The 16999-nt window shown below is 48.6% G+C and overlaps 1 protein-coding gene and 1 pseudogene across 2 annotated transcripts; both read left to right on the top strand.

Annotated features, from left to right (window-relative positions):
• Positions 1-4207: 4207 nt before the first annotated feature.
• LOC308163546 (wings apart-like protein homolog) lies at positions 4208-7012 on the top strand (the record flags this gene model as incomplete). Its single annotated transcript, XM_080537720.1, has 1 exon — positions 4208-7012. A coding segment is annotated over one exon (2805 nt), but the record flags the coding sequence as incomplete, so codon positions are not given.
• A 2916-nt stretch (positions 7013-9928) lies between these two features.
• LOC308163545 (putative ATP-dependent RNA helicase DDX4) lies at positions 9929-10549 on the top strand (annotated as a pseudogene). Its single transcript has one exon. The product of its transcript is annotated as a putative ATP-dependent RNA helicase DDX4 (transcript).
• Positions 10550-16999: the final 6450 nt, after the last annotated feature.

The following is a 16999-nucleotide window of genomic DNA, read 5'->3' as shown; positions in this document are numbered from 1 at the left end:
TATCGGTGCAGGCGTCAATTCATCAGGGTCATAGTCGCTGACTACTAGCTGAAGCAAGAAGGAGGACGGGTCAGTGTAATACATGGAGTTCTGTCTCTTTTTTTCAGGGGTCACATGACAGATGGTTGTATGGAAGAGTAAATCACATTGTTGTTATTAGTACAGTGTAGAATACTGTTTACATTAATTTCATTAAACTATCTTTAAAAAAAAACTCAGAGGCAAACAAACAGACACGCAGGTTTGTCACGAAAGATGAAGGTCACATTGACGGAATGTCACAAGCCCACATCTATCTCCGACTCCCGTCTCTCGGCACTACAAGGACCTGATAAAGGCCGAGTCAGAGTTGCATATGCAGCTAGCTGACAGCATTGCATCAAACACAGAGCCAGCCTGGTTGCGAAAACCAGCTCAGCACAACACAGTGACGTCAACTGACAGGAAATCCAAGGATTTCCAAGCGTTTTTTTGTCTAATAGAGTGGGGATGTTAAGGGTTAGGGTTATTGCTAATATAATAAGAGTATGATTATAAGATTGAGTCTTATGATAGCAATGAACTGATGTCTCCACAGGTCTCTCTCCATACTCGGCCAACACTGTACGAGATTCTATCCTAGCCCTATTGCTTATCGATGATCAGTGTAATGACTATTCTATGACCATCCACAATACTGGGAGGAGGCAGCTGCGGCCCTTCCGGAATACCAGGGACCGTGGGAGTCGCCAACGCCCATGGCATCCGTGTCGGTAGATAGATGGATAAATGGATTCTCAACTTTCTTCCCTCAGACTTTTAGGAATTAAGCAACGTTTCAATAGTATTTTAGAGTACAGGGTGTGAGAGTGAGACACGGAAGTCTGTATTGTTTAAACCAACTGACACTATCGATAGTGTATCGATCGAGATGTCAGCGTTAAGTGATACACATTGAAGTTTGTTATGGCTGAATGGAGAATGTGTTGTTAAGGGAGCACAGTACCCATGCCTATGTCTTCAAGCATCATTTAGATCTTCAGCTCTCAGCTTATTTCTGCAAACCACCTGAAACGTAGTTGTCCAGCTGCTATCCTTCAGCAGGCTGTGCTGTGTGTGTCTGTCTATCCTAGCCCTGTTGCTTATCCTATCCTATCCTAGCCCTATGGCTTATCGAGCTCACTTCAGCAGGCTGTGCTGTGTGTGTCTGTCTAGTGCTGCATCACGGCTAGGCTAGCTACGTAGACTAGTCTCTCTCCTGTATTAAACCCTGCTAGTCTCTCTCCTGTATTAAACCTTACTAGTCTCTCTCTATGACAGTTAAGACTAAGTTAAGTAGATCCAATCGAGTTTGAAGGTACTGATTGAATATCAATCAAACATTGTGATCAATACAATGAAAGACCAAACTCCACCTTGACATGCAACAAGGCTGTGACTGGGATGGGAGTGAAATAACCATGGAAACGCCTAAGTTACCTATCGAGGTAAGAACCGTTATTATCCAGACATGGAAGACTTCTATTCTTGTCAACGGGAAGGTTGAATTCTTTCTCAAATGGAAAGGATTTACAGATACGGATAACACATGGGAGTCTGAGGAAAACCTCCACTGCCCTGCCAGAGTCTGAGGCTAACAGGATGAGAATGAAGAAGAAGAAGAAGGAGAAGAAGGAGGAGAAGAGGAGGAGGAGGAAAAAGGGAAGGAGACATGGAGAGGTAAACAACTTCCTGCAGGGATGAAGATAAAGAAGAGTGCCCAAACACCACCTGACGAGAAGGTAGCGGAGAAGAGCAAAGAAAAGAGCTCCACCAGTGATGTCCACAGAGAGGGAGGAGGAGGAGGAGGAAGAGGAGGAGGAGGAGGAGGAGGGGCAGCAGAGAAATCACGCACCTCCAGCCCCAAGACCCAGGAAAATAGAAACTCGCCTCAACAACAATGAACTGATGTCTCCACAGGTCTCTCTCCATACTCGGCCAACACTGTACGAGATTGCGGACGCTTGAGATCTCCGGGTGTAAAGGTGTCATAACAACAGTGGACCGCCTTCGATCACAGCTCCCATTTCTGGAGAACATCCACTGCCCCGCCGCGCCCCGCAAACTCACACACAGAAATACAGACTGAGAGAACTTTCAGAGACAAGTGCATCACAGACATCAGTTAATGTAGATCTTTACTAGATCTTTACTACTACTTTAGTAGACTCTTTACTGTAGCGTCTCTCGGCAGTAGCGGACTGGAAATTAAGTCAGCGATGGTAAGCACTCACCATTCCGGATATGACGGTACCATAGCACTGCATTGAGTTTCACACTGTAAATATTGTTCTGTGTAATTATTAATTTTTATAAAGTTTTCTCAAATTGCCGGAGTTTTGGGAGACGTCCGCGGCAGCATGGTTCGCACAGACGGAGGCGCAGTTCGCCCTCCGTGGGATTACAGATGACGCCACACGCTACTACCATGTCGTCTCGGCGCTGGGGAGCTCCACTGCAGCCAGAACGGTGGGCTTCATTACAGTTCCCCCTGCCCTGAATAAATATACAACGTTTAAAGCTCTCCTCCTCAAGACCTTCGAACTATCACGGTCAGAACGAGCCCGACGTCTGTTCGCAATTCAGGGGCTAGGAGACAGCAAGCCTTCCCAGCACATGGACATGATGCTGAACCTACTAGGTACGGAGGAACCTAATTTTCTATTTATTTGAACTGTTTCTTCGGCACATGCCTGCACATGTACAGACGGCGCTCGCTAATACGACTATCACTGAACCCCGTGAGTTAGCAGAAGAGGCTGACCGCTTCTTCCTAGCTACCCAGCGTTATACCCCTGAAGTACTAGCCCCGACACACAATTACACTCCCCCTGGCAGAGACAGGCTAGCTAACAAGGGCCCACCTACCACCGATAGCCGTACTAGCCCAGGCATGTGCTATTTTCACTCACGCTTTGGCGCGAAAGCGAAGAGGTGCCGCTCCCCTTGCAACTACAGCTCGACGGGAAACGGCAAAGCCTGCGCTCTGTAGTGGCTATGAGTGTGGGCACAACAAACCAGCTACTATTCATCAGAGACACTCTCTCCGGGTGCAAATTCCTCTGTGACACCGGTGCTCAGAGGAGCGTCCTGCCTGCGACAGTGGATGACACCGCCAGGGGAGGTCATGGCCCACATTTAAAGTCCGCTAACGACACCCCCACCGCGGGTGGTAAATTCCATCTAAGGCTAAATACCGGCACGAGACCGATAGTCGACAAGTACCGTAAGGGAAAGTTGAAAAGAACTTTGAAGAGAGAGTTCACAGGGGATTATGTTATAGACAACTAGACCCTGCTAGTCTCTCTCCTGTATTAAACCCTACTAGTCTCTCTCCTGTATTAAACCCTACTAGTCTCTCTCCTGTATTAAAAAGTAAAAGAGCAGGAAGATAAAGTATTACCTCCAACCAATAGCATGGATTTAGATCCTCTGCCCCTGTACCCTGACCTTCAAAATCTCTCAACACAGCTAGCAGTCCTCCGCCAGCCGTAGCGGCCGTGTTGTCAGGCAGCGCAGCAGCCAAGCAGCACATGTCTGAACAGTATTAACAAAGTACAACTAGAACAGAACCATTCTGAGGTCAGAGGTCGTCAGGTCTGAACCATTCTGAGGTCTGAAGCACCATGAAGAGAACGTGCCCTGTGGATCCCCGAGGTGAGCATCGGGAACCCAGAGAAGATGGAGCCCATCACCAACGTGTCCCACTTACCACAGCAGCAATTTTAGGAAATAGTCTATAATTGTTGTTTCTCCATGTACAGCTCCAGTTTTTGTATATCTTTGATGGTTTAAGAATGTTCTTGTTTTCCGACACTTTTAGGAAAATTGTTGAGTTTTGAATTGTCTTGTTGTGAAAAGAGACCCTAGTGGTTTTTGAGTTTCTGTTTTTCTATTTTAAAAACACATTTTTGCATTAGGCAAGGTTTTATATTTTCTAACCCAAGTCATGGGGAGCTGCTTTCTTGCGCAGAAAGACCCTGAGAGTTATTTATATTCTCAAGAAGGTAGGTTTATGTGTGAAACTCTGGGAGAACTGATCACTCTCCACTTTGAGTTTTTTGCATAAACCTGTCCAAAATTATATAGATCTGTTTGGTATTCATGCATTGTTCAGACCATGATGTATTGAAAAAAGAACCATGTGGCCTGTCGTATCAGAGGCTCATAAAATACTATATTTTTCGAAACAGAGGACCACTCACAGTCTCTCCTCAGGGCTTCAAACTGCCGGACCTACCGGCGGGCCAACAAAGAGGGCAAGGCCTCGGACACTACCAGTACCAGCTCTAGTACCAGCACAGCCAGCAGCAGTGGGCCCGGTGCTGGCCCGCTCAAGCCCAACAGCACCCAGAACAGCAAGCCGGCTGGGCGTGGGCGGACGAGAGACTACACAGTGCTGCACCCGTCCTGTCTGTCGGTGTGTAATGTCACCATCCAGGACTCCATGGACCGGAGCATCGAGGAGTTTGCCAACACCGCCGCCGCCCCGGCAGACCTGGGGGAGGCGGGGCGACTGAGGAAGAAGGCGGAGCCAGCACCAGCCAAGCCTGCCAGGTTTAGGCCTACTCAAAGCAAGACAAAGAAAGACTCCAAGGCGAACCTCTTTGGTTTTGAGGACAACGAGGCTGCTGAGGAAGAGGGCGGTGACCCGGCGGCCTCGGGCTCCAACTACAAGATCAAGTACTTTGGCTTTGACGACATGAGCGACAGTGACGACGAGGACCATGTCAAAGAGAGGAGGAGGGCTAAGAAGGCCGCCGCCGCCGCCGCGCAGGCAGCAGCGGGTGCTGCGGGACAAGCTGCTGCCATGGCAACAAGTGTAGACAGTCCCCAGTCCAGCGAAGGTCAGCAGGAGAGTCAGACCAGCACCAACACAGACATCCTGGACTTCCCGGAGGACAACTATCCCACCGTGTCAGATGTTCAACAGCAGAGCCGGCCCCTAGGCAAGCCGGCGGAGAAATCCAAGGACAGCAGCAGGAAGATCTTCAGTGGGCCCAAGAAGTCTCCCACTAAAGCAGTGTACAATGCCCGACACTGGAACAGACCAGAGCAAGAAGAGCTGCCCCCGCCACCCCTGGCTCGGTCACAGACTGCACCGGCCAGTCTGTCAGGGGGCAGCAGCAGCAGCAGCAGCGGTGGCGGCAGCAGCAGCAGCAAGGAGACCAACCCCCATAAAGATGACGGGGTGTTCAAAGCTCCGCCCCCACCGCCCAAGGTCATGAAGTCGGTGACCTTCCCCACCGAGCCCTACCAGGACATCGTCACTGCACTGAAATGTAGGAAAGAGCACAAGGAGCTGTACACGGTAGTCCAGCATGTGAAGCACTTCAACGACGTGGTGGAGTTTGGGGAGAACCAGGAGTTCACTGACGACTTTGAGTACCTGGCCACCGGACTGAAGAGTGGCCAGCCCCTCAACACACGCTGCCTTAGCATCATCAACCTGGCCACTAGGTGTGCCATGCCTAGCTTCAGGATGCACCTGAGAGCCAGAGGGAAGGTGGCGCAGGTCTTCAAAACGCTCAACGACGCTCCCCAGCACCCGAACCTGGCCTTGTGCACGGCCTCTCTGATGTACATCCTGAGCAGGGACCGGCTGAACATGGACCTGGACCGGGCCAGCCTGGACCTGATGCTGCGCCTGCTGGAGCTGGAGGGGGACCTCTCCGGCGCAGACGACCAGCTCACCGCCAAGGAGATGGGCAAGGTCAAGGAGAAGATCCGCAAGCTGTGTGAGACGGTCCACAACAAGCATCTGGACCTGGAGAACATCACATCAGGGCATCTAGCCATGGAGACCTTGTTATCGCTGACCTCCAAGCGGGCAGGGGATTGGTTTAAGGAGGAGTTGAGGCTTCTGGGAGGTCTTGATCACATAGTGGATAAAGTGAAAGAATGTGTCGGGAACCTGAGGCAAGAGGATGACAAGGAGAAGCTGGTGGCGTCTCTGTGGGGGGCTGAGAGGTGTCTACGAGTCCTGGAGAGCGTAATTTTAGGTAACCCAGAGAACCAAGGCTACCTGATCGCCTACAAGGACTCCTCGCTTATTGCCTCCTCGGCCAAGGCGCTGTGCCACTGTGAGGAGATGATCCAGCGCTACAGCAGGGAGGTGAACAGCGCCCTGTGCTCCGCCGGCACCGCCCTCCCCTACTGCAGCAACAGCAACGTGGGCAAGGCCGTGGAAGACTGCATGAGAGCCATCATAGGGGTGCTGCTCAACCTCACCCACGACAACGAGTGGGGAAGCACAAAGACGGGTGAGCAGGACAACTTCATCATCACAGCTCTGAATTGTGTCCTGCGGGTGCCCCAGTACCTGCCTGCGGAGCAGAGGTTCGACATCAGAGTCCTGGGTCTGGGTCTGCTGATCAACCTGGTGGAGTACAGCGCCAGGAACCGCCACTGTCTGTGTGAGATGGAGATGGACGGGGGAGCCCCCTTCACCTCCGTCCTGGTGGCCGACAAGGAGGAGCTGAAGACCGAGGGCTCGCTGAGTGCCATCTCCGCACTGGTGCAGCTCTTCCTCCAACGGGAGCAGGCGGCCGTGCTGGCAGAGGCAGAGACCGACGACTTCATCAATGACGCGCCCAAGCCCGCGCTGGACCAGAGCGGCGAGTGGCAGGAGTCGGGCGGCGAGATCCAGTGGGTGGCGGCGGAGAACAACAACACCAACCCCGAGACGGAGAAGGAGAAGGCCAAGAAGGAAGAGGAGGACGAAGAGCTGGACCTCAATAAAGCTCTCCAGCATGCTGGGAAGCACATGGAGGACAGCATCGTGGCCTCCTACACTGCACTGCTGCTGGGCTGTCTCTGCCAGGGGAGTCCCATGAATGTGACTACTGTGAGGGATAATCTGCCGAAAGGAGATTTCTCAATAATGACGGAAATGCTCAAGAAGTTCCTAAATTTCATGAACCTTACATGTGACGTGGGCACAACGGGGCAGAAGTCCATCTCTCGGGTCATTGACTATCTGGAGCACTGTTAGAGAGGCCCGCCTGTGTGGGGGTCCCCACCCCCACTACACACACAAACACACACACACACACACACACCGCTCCATAACCACCACCACCACCACCCACCATCATTGTCACCACTATCGTCGTTATTAAGACTGTGATGGTCTCCTCCACAAGTGAGGCCTGAAGCACTGTTTCAGCATTCCACAAGGTGGTACTTATCCATAAAATGCATTGAGCCAACCAGGTGTTCTGAATTGTCCATGTATGAATATAGAGTTTCATTGAGCTAACCAAAGTTCTGAACTCCAGTTTTAATTAGTTAATCAGTGTTAATACTTCAGTTTTTCTGTTGACTCAGTGCATATGTAAAAGACCTACCAGCCACCCCTCCCCTGAAGCCCAGAGTCTAATCTCCACAGACCAAGTTTGTTTGTGTATTGTATTGTAATTGTTTTGAATTTTCTTATTTGTGATAAGACATTACAGCTGTTTTCATTCCTTGTGTGTTTTTTTTAAGCTATTTTAACTAATAGTGCTATTTGTATCTATGTTGTTCCTTTGAATATATCTTGATTTTGAGTTTAAAATGGGTATAAAATCAAGTCGTTCAGAGAGAGAGTGACACCACTTCTTGGTCCTGCTAAGATAATGGCAGACAAATGGGGTTTATCTGCTGTTAAACATATTGGGTTATGGTCCAAATATTCATCTTTTCCTGCTACATGTGGGACACTGAGCGTTAGCATGTTAAATGGGATTGTTTTAGAAAGTGGGAACGCATGGCAGAGGACAAACACAAGAACTCAGAAGAGGGTTTACTTTTGAAATTGCTACAGAAAGTAAAAGAGCAGGAAGATAAAGTATTACCTCCAACCAATAGCATGGATTTAGATCCTCTGCCCCTGTACCCTGACCTTCAAAATCTCTCAACACAGCTAGCAGTCCTCCGCCAGCCGTAGCGGCCGTGTTGTCAGGCAGCGCAGCAGCCAAGCAGCACATGTCTGAACAGTATTAACAAAGTACAACTAGAACAGAACCATTCTGAGGTCAGAGGTCGTCAGGTCTGAACCATTCCGAGGTCTGAAGCACCATGAAGAGAACGTGCCCTGTGGATCCCCGAGGTGAGCATCGGGAACCCAGAGAAGATGGAGCCCATCACCAACGTGTCCCACATTCCACACTTACCACAGCAGCAATTTTAGGAAATAGTCTATAATTGTTGTTTCTCCATGTACAGCTCCAGTTTTTGTATATCTTTGATGGTTTAAGAATGTTCTTGTTTTCCGACACTTTTAGGAAAATTGTTGAGTTTTGAATTGTCTTGTTGTGAAAAGAGACCTTAGTGGTTTTTGAGTTTCTGTTTTTCTATTTTAAAAACAAATTTTTGCATTAGGCAAGGTTTTATATTTTCTAACCCAAGTCAGGGGGAGCTGCTTTCTTGCGCAGAAAGACCCTGAGAGTTATTTCTATTCTCAAGAAGGTGGGTTTATGTGTGAAACTCTGGGAGAACTGATCACTCTCCACTTTGAGTTTTTTGCATAAACCTGTCCAAAATTATATAGATCTGTTTGGTATTCATGCATTGTTCAGACCATGATGTATTGAAAAAAGAACCATGTGGCCTGTCGTATCAGAGGCTCATAAAATACTATATTTTTGATTGCTAACTCCCACTAACTCATTAACAATTAACCCTGGTTTTTCTTGTTTTTGAATGATTTTTCAGTAAGTATATTTTGACATCATAAAACATGACACATTTGTTTATGATTTTCAAATCACACGAAAATGTTCTACCGTTTCCTATTTTGAATATTAAGATGTTGGTTTGATTAGACATAAAATTCTGTTGCAGTTTTTTTTTATTTGTTAACTGTCTCCTCAGACAGACCAGTGGTGGCCCTGTATTATTGCAGATACACTTGATTTTTGCCACGGCAAGAATGTGATATATATTTCCGAGTGGAAGCCGTTTTACCAGAATCCAGAGACGGCGTGCTACGCAATATCCAGCCGGATGACTGAGGGATGAACCAGGGCCACCAGAGAGGGAAACGACGACCAGGGTTACCAGACCCACCAGAGAACACCGAGGAGATGACGATAAGGGTGGCCAGGCCCGCCAGAGAGGGTGCCAGGCCCGACAGAGGAGGAACCAGAGCCACCAGGGTGCCAGGCCCCGACAGAGGAGGAACCAGAGCCACCAGGGTTAAAGAGTTCCATGGTACAAGTGTAGCGAACGGGAATCTTCTAGTGTAACTCGCCCCATGCGGGAGTCGAACCCCGACCTCCCACATAACCGACGGCCGCGCTAACCATTAGACCAAGAGAGTTAACTCCCTTGGAGGAGCTGTTAACGGGGCCTCATACAGGATCGTTACACTATCCTCACCGTTCGGGAGAGCGTGCCCTCACGCTTCACTATGTCAAGTCCCTCACGTGGACACGCCTCTCCGATGGCCTTCCTTCCATCCCAACTTTCTGACACCAGTGTAGCGAACGTGTCCTTGGTAGTGTAACTCGCCCCATGCGGGAGTCGATACACATCCGGATCTCCCACATAACCGACGGCCGCGCTAACCATTAGACCAAGAGAGTTAACTCCCTTGGAGGAGCTGTTAACGGGGCCTCATACAGGATCGTTACACTATCCATTCCATGCGACTCATTCCATGCGACTCCCGCATGGAAGGGCCAGGAATTCGCCCGCGCATGGAGAGAATGGACATGTTGCAGGAAGGTGCCGAAACCCTGAGAATCAAAGCAAAGTAATCCAGAAATCTCTCTCTCGCTCTCTCCATATCAGTAACAATTATACATCCAGAGAGGTAATCTACAACACTTGCATGTAACAGTAATCTCTGAAAGTCTGACCTTCAATTGTAGCAACATTTAAGCCACAAGGAAATGTGTTTGTTACCTGATCAAATAAAAATTACAATGACGTGGAGCAGGTGATCGTAGAGGTGTCTCAGTATGACAAGAGGGACAAGCTCCTGCAGATACTCAATACTACAGGAACGGAGCGCACCTTGGTATTTGTGGATACGAAGAGGAAGGCTGACTTCATCGCCACGTACCTTTGTCAGGAGAAGGTGTCTACTACTAGTATTCATGGAGACCGTGAGCAGCGGGAGCGAGAGCAGGCGCTGTCAGACTTCCGCGCGGGCAAGTGTCCCGTCCTGGTGGCCACCTCTGTGGCAGCACGCGGCCTCGACATCGAACACGTTCAGCATGTGGTGAACTATGACCTCCCAAAAGAGATAAATGAGTATGTGCACCGCATAGGGAGGACGGGTCGCTGCGGCAACACTGGGAGAGCTGTGACCTTCTAAGACCCGAACACAGACAGCCAGCTGGCTCCGGGTCTGATCAAAATCCTCTCTGGGGCTCAACAGGAAGTGCCCAAATGGTTGGAGGATGCGGCCTCCGGTGCCCATGGGACCTCTAAGTTCAACCTTGCCTCCACAGACTCAAGGATGGGTGGAGCTTCAGCCAATAATGAGTCCAGGCAGCAGCCAGCTGCCAGCGCTGCAGATGACGACGACGCATGGGAGTGAAACTCAAATGCATCCAGCACCTCTGGAACCATTCTTTTAGTTGCTCTGTTTCTTGTTTGGTTTACTTTTCCTTTAGTCTTTCTTTTATAGTGTTTGAAGGGGAATGGATGTCAATGACAACTTGTATGGCTGTGGGGGGGATAGGATTAGGACTTTTGGGAGGGAGCATTGGTTTGGTGATAGGGTTTGGGAAACTTGAGAAGAAGAGGTGATTAGACCAACAGCAGGATGAGGGAGTTAGTACAGTAGCAGAGGGGTCTCTGTGGGTACAGGGAGTTACAGCTGGAGCTTCAGGAATGGTTTGTTGATATTATGTATGTATGTTTGATATTTAATGATAATACTTCACACTTGCTTGATTGACATTTACTATTGTTTATTTCATATTGTATAATGTTGTACATTCACAAACCAAGCTCCAAAAGGGCACATGTACGGTATTCAGGTGACATGCAGTGAAAGAGGAGTATTGTAGTACGTGTCTGTGTGTCCTGCTATAACAGGAAGTAGTGTTAATCATCTCCAGATTCCGCCAGTCCAAATGCACTTTCCAGAGCTTCCAAGCACTTTTCGGGGGTTATGTCGGTGTCGGATGAGCGCACAGCCTTCACTACTTCACTAATTATAGCGTGATTTTGTCCAATAGAGTGGGGAAATAAAATGATAATTTGAAAAAATCAAATAATGATGTTAAGGGGTCCCAGATCCATAACTATACTCCTATACTATCCCCAAAATAAAAATAAGGTTGAATTCTTTCTCAAATGGAAAGGATTTACAGATACGGATAACACATGGGAGTCTGAGGAAAACCTTCACTGCCCTGCCAGAGTCTGAGGCTAACAGCCAGGTGGACTGGACCTACGACCCCAACGAGCCCCGCTACTGCATCTGCAACCAGGTGTCGTACGGAGAGATGAGGATCAGGAGAGGAAGAGGAGGGGAGCTGAGCAGCTGAGGCATTTACAGGGTCTCAAGGAGCCCCTTGAGGACGAGTACATCGACAACGCTGCCATTCACCCGGACCTCCGCAGCCCCCCCACCAGCCCCCCCTCCGACCGCCTCCCCGGCTCCCCCACCAGCCCCCCCATCCTGACCATTCATGGCCATTCTGTCTCTGAGTACCAGAAGGAAGGGAGCCACTGAAGATGGGTGATCCGATGATTGAAGAAAAAAAAAGGAAAATGTTGGCCCCCGGGAAACTGTCAATTTGTACCAGTGGATAGTTGAAAGGGGGGATTCTATTGAGATTCGAATCCCCCACTATCATCACTGGTCTTCTAATCTCAAGTTCCCACACCACACTTTTTTGACCTGAAAACCAAGTAGCGACTAATTACAGACGTCTCCCAAAACATTGTGATATTCTATGACCATCCACAATACTGGGAGGAGGCAGCTGCGGCCCTTCCGGAATACCAGGGACCGTGGGAGTCGCCAACGCCCATGGCATCCGTGTCGGTAGATAGATGGATAAATGGATTCTCAACTTTCTTCCCTCAGACTTTTAGGAATTAAGCAACGTTTCAATAGTATTTTAGAGTACAGGGTGTGAGAGTGAGACACGGAAGTCTGTATTGTTTAAACCAACTGACACTATCGATAGTGTATCGATCGAGATGTCAGCGTTAAGTGATACACATTGAAGTTTGTTATGGCTGAATGGAGAATGTGTTGTTAAGGGAGCACAGTACCCATGCCTATGTCTTCAAGCATCATTTAGATCTTCAGCTCTCAGCTTATTTCTGCAAACCACCTGAAACGTAGTTGTCCAGCTGCTATCCTTCAGCAGGCTGTGCTGTGTGTGTCTGTCTATCCTAGCCCTGTTGCTTATCCTATCCTATCCTAGCCCTATGGCTTATCGAGCTCACTTCAGCAGGCTGTGCTGTGTGTGTCTGTCTAGTGCTGCATCACGGCTAGGCTAGCTACGTAGACTAGTCTCTCTCCTGTATTAAACCCTGCTAGTCTCTCTCCTGTATTAAACCTTACTAGTCTCTCTCTATGACAGTTAAGACTAAGTTAAGTAGATCCAATCGAGTTTGAAGGTACTGATTGAATATCAATCAAACATTGTGATCAATACAATGAAAGACCAAACTCCACCTTGACATGCAACAAGGCTGTGACTGGGATGGGAGTGAAATAACCATGGAAACGCCTAAGTTACCTATCGAGGTAAGAACCGTTATTATCCAGACATGGAAGACTTCTATTCTTGTCAACGGGAAGGTTGAATTCTTTCTCAAATGGAAAGGATTTACAGATACGGATAACACATGGGAGTCTGAGGAAAACCTTCACTGCCCTGCCAGAGTCTGAGGCTAACAGCCAGGTGGACTGGACCTACGACCCCAACGAGCCCCGCTACTGCATCTGCAACCAGGTGTCGTACGGAGAGATGAGGATCAGGAGAGGAAGAGGAGGGGAGCTGAGCAGCTGAGGCATTTACAGGGTCTCAAGGAGCCCCTTGAGGACGAGTACATCGACAACGCTGCCATTCACCCGGACCTCCGCAGCCCCCCCACCAGCCCCCCCTCCGACCGCCTCCCCGGCTCCCCCACCAGCCCCCCCATCCTGACCATTCATGGCCATTCTGTCTCTGAGTACCAGAAGGAAGGGAGCCACTGAAGATGGGTGATCCGATGATTGAAGAAAAAAAAAGGAAAATGTTGGCCCCCGGGAAACTGTCAATTTGTACCAGTGGATAGTTGAAAGGGGGGATTCTATTGAGATTCGAATCCCCCACTATCATCACTGGTCTTCTAATCTCAAGTTCCCACACCACACTTTTTTGACCTGAAAACCAAGTAGCGACTAATTACAGACGTCTCCCAAAACATTGTGATATTCTATGACCATCCACAATACTGGGAGGAGGCAGCTGCGGCCCTTCCGGAATACCAGGGACCGTGGGAGTCGCCAACGCCCATGGCATCCGTGTCGGTAGATAGATGGATAAATGGATTCTCAACTTTCTTCCCTCAGACTTTTAGGAATTAAGCAACGTTTCAATAGTATTTTAGAGTACAGGGTGTGAGAGTGAGACACGGAAGTCTGTATTGTTTAAACCAACTGACACTATCGATAGTGTATCGATCGAGATGTCAGCGTTAAGTGATACACATTGAAGTTTGTTATGGCTGAATGGAGAATGTGTTGTTAAGGGAGCACAGTACCCATGCCTATGTCTTCAAGCATCATTTAGATCTTCAGCTCTCAGCTTATTTCTGCAAACCACCTGAAACGTAGTTGTCCAGCTGCTATCCTTCAGCAGGCTGTGCTGTGTGTGTCTGTCTATCCTAGCCCTGTTGCTTATCCTATCCTATCCTAGCCCTATGGCTTATCGAGCTCACTTCAGCAGGCTGTGCTGTGTGTGTCTGTCTAGTGCTGCATCACGGCTAGGCTAGCTACGTAGACTAGTCTCTCTCCTGTATTAAACCCTGCTAGTCTCTCTCCTGTATTAAACCTTACTAGTCTCTCTCTATGACAGTTAAGACTAAGTTAAGTAGATCCAATCGAGTTTGAAGGTACTGATTGAATATCAATCAAACATTGTGATCAATACAATGAAAGACCAAACTCCACCTTGACATGCAACAAGGCTGTGACTGGGATGGGAGTGAAATAACCATGGAAACGCCTAAGTTACCTATCGAGGTAAGAACCGTTATTATCCAGACATGGAAGACTTCTATTCTTGTCAACGGGAAGGCTGAATTCTTTCTCAAATGGAAAGGATTTACAGATACGGATAACACATGGGAGTCTGAGGAAAACCTTCACTGCCCTGCCAGAGTCTGAGGCTAACAGCCAGGTGGACTGGACCTACGACCCCAACGAGCCCCGCTACTGCATCTGCAACCAGGTGTCGTACGGAGAGATGAGGATCAGGAGAGGAAGAGGAGGGGAGCTGAGCAGCTGAGGCATTTACAGGGTCTCAAGGAGCCCCTTGAGGACGAGTACATCGACAACGCTGCCATTCACCCGGACCTCCGCAGCCCCCCCACCAGCCCCCCCTCCGACCGCCTCCCCGGCTCCCCCACCAGCCCCCCCATCCTGACCATTCATGGCCATTCTGTCTCTGAGTACCAGAAGGAAGGGAGCCACTGAAGATGGGTGATCCGATGATTGAAGAAAAAAAAAGGAAAATGTTGGCCCCCGGGAAACTGTCAATTTGTACCAGTGGATAGTTGAAAGGGGGGATTCTATTGAGATTCGAATCCCCCACTATCATCACTGGTCTTCTAATCTCAAGTTCCCACACCACACTTTTTTGACCTGAAAACCAAGTAGCGACTAATTACAGACGTCTCCCAAAACATTGTGATATTCTATGACCATCCACAATACTGGGAGGAGGCAGCTGCGGCCCTTCCGGAATACCAGGGACCGTGGGAGTCGCCAACGCCCATGGCATCCGTGTCGGTAGATAGATGGATAAATGGATTCTCAACTTTCTTCCCTCAGACTTTTAGGAATTAAGCAACGTTTCAATAGTATTTTAGAGTACAGGGTGTGAGAGTGAGACACGGAAGTCTGTATTGTTTAAACCAACTGACACTATCGATAGTGTATCGATCGAGATGTCAGCGTTAAGTGATACACATTGAAGTTTGTTATGGCTGAATGGAGAATGTGTTGTTAAGGGAGCACAGTACCCATGCCTATGTCTTCAAGCATCATTTAGATCTTCAGCTCTCAGCTTATTTCTGCAAACCACCTGAAACGTAGTTGTCCAGCTGCTATCCTTCAGCAGGCTGTGCTGTGTGTGTCTGTCTATCCTAGCCCTGTTGCTTATCCTATCCTATCCTAGCCCTATGGCTTATCGAGCTCACTTCAGCAGGCTGTGCTGTGTGTGTCTGTCTAGTGCTGCATCACGGCTAGGCTAGCTACGTAGACTAGTCTCTCTCCTGTATTAAACCCTGCTAGTCTCTCTCCTGTATTAAACCTTACTAGTCTCTCTCTATGACAGTTAAGACTAAGTTAAGTAGATCCAATCGAGTTTGAAGGTACTGATTGAATATCAATCAAACATTGTGATCAATACAATGAAAGACCAAACTCCACCTTGACATGCAACAAGGCTGTGACTGGGATGGGAGTGAAATAACCATGGAAACGCCTAAGTTACCTATCGAGGTAAGAACCGTTATTATCCAGACATGGAAGACTTCTATTCTTGTCAACGGGAAGGTTGAATTCTTTCTCAAATGGAAAGGATTTACAGATACGGATAACACATGGGAGTCTGAGGAAAACCTTCACTGCCCTGCCAGAGTCTGAGGCTAACAGCCAGGTGGACTGGACCTACGACCCCAACGAGCCCCGCTACTGCATCTGCAACCAGGTGTCGTACGGAGAGATGAGGATCAGGAGAGGAAGAGGAGGGGAGCTGAGCAGCTGAGGCATTTACAGGGTCTCAAGGAGCCCCTTGAGGACGAGTACATCGACAACGCTGCCATTCACCCGGACCTCCGCAGCCCCCCCACCAGCCCCCCCTCCGACCGCCTCCCCGGCTCCCCCACCAGCCCCCCCATCCTGACCATTCATGGCCATTCTGTCTCTGAGTACCAGAAGGAAGGGAGCCACTGAAGATGGGTGATCCGATGATTGAAGAAAAAAAAAGGAAAATGTTGGCCCCCGGGAAACTGTCAATTTGTACCAGTGGATAGTTGAAAGGGGGGATTCTATTGAGATTCGAATCCCCCACTATCATCACTGGTCTTCTAATCTCAAGTTCCCACACCACACTTTTTTGACCTGAAAACCAAGTAGCGACTAATTACAGCGTTTTTTTGTCTAATAGAGTGGGGATGTTAAGGGTTAGGGTTATTGCTAATATAATAAGAGTATGAAGAAAAAAAAAGGAAAATGTTGGTCCCCGGGAAACTGTCAATTTGTACCAGTGGATAGTTGAAAGGGGGGATTCTATTGAGATTCGAATCCCCCACTATCATCACTGGTCTTCTAATCTCAAGTTCCCACACCACACTTTTTTGACCTGAAAACCAAGTAGCGACTAATTACAGACGTCTCCCAAAACATTGTGATATTCTATGACCATCCACAATACTGGGAGGAGGCAGCTGCGGCCCTTCCGGAATACCAGGGACCGTGGGAGTCGCCAACGCCCATGGCATCCGTGTCGGTAGATAGATGGATAAATGGATTCTCAACTTTCTTCCCTCAGACTTTTAGGAATTAAGCAACGTTTCAATAGTATTTTAGAGTACAGGGTGTGAGAGTGAGACACGGAAGTCTGTATTGTTTAAACCAACTGACACTATCGATAGTGTATCGATCGAGATGTCAGCGTTAAGTGATACACATTGAAGTTTGTTATGGCTGAATGGAGAATGTGTTGTTAAGGGAGCACAGTACCCATGCCTATGTCTTCAAGCATCATTTAGATCTTCAGCTCTCAGCTTATTTCTGCAAACCACCTGAAAC

Source organism: Nansenia antarctica, assembly GCF_963989245.1.
Source record: "Nansenia antarctica genome assembly, chromosome: 8".
NCBI lineage: Eukaryota > Metazoa > Chordata > Actinopteri > Argentiniformes > Microstomatidae > Nansenia > Nansenia antarctica.
Note: the sequence above shows the minus strand (reverse complement) of the source record. Positions and strands in the feature narration are given on the sequence as shown.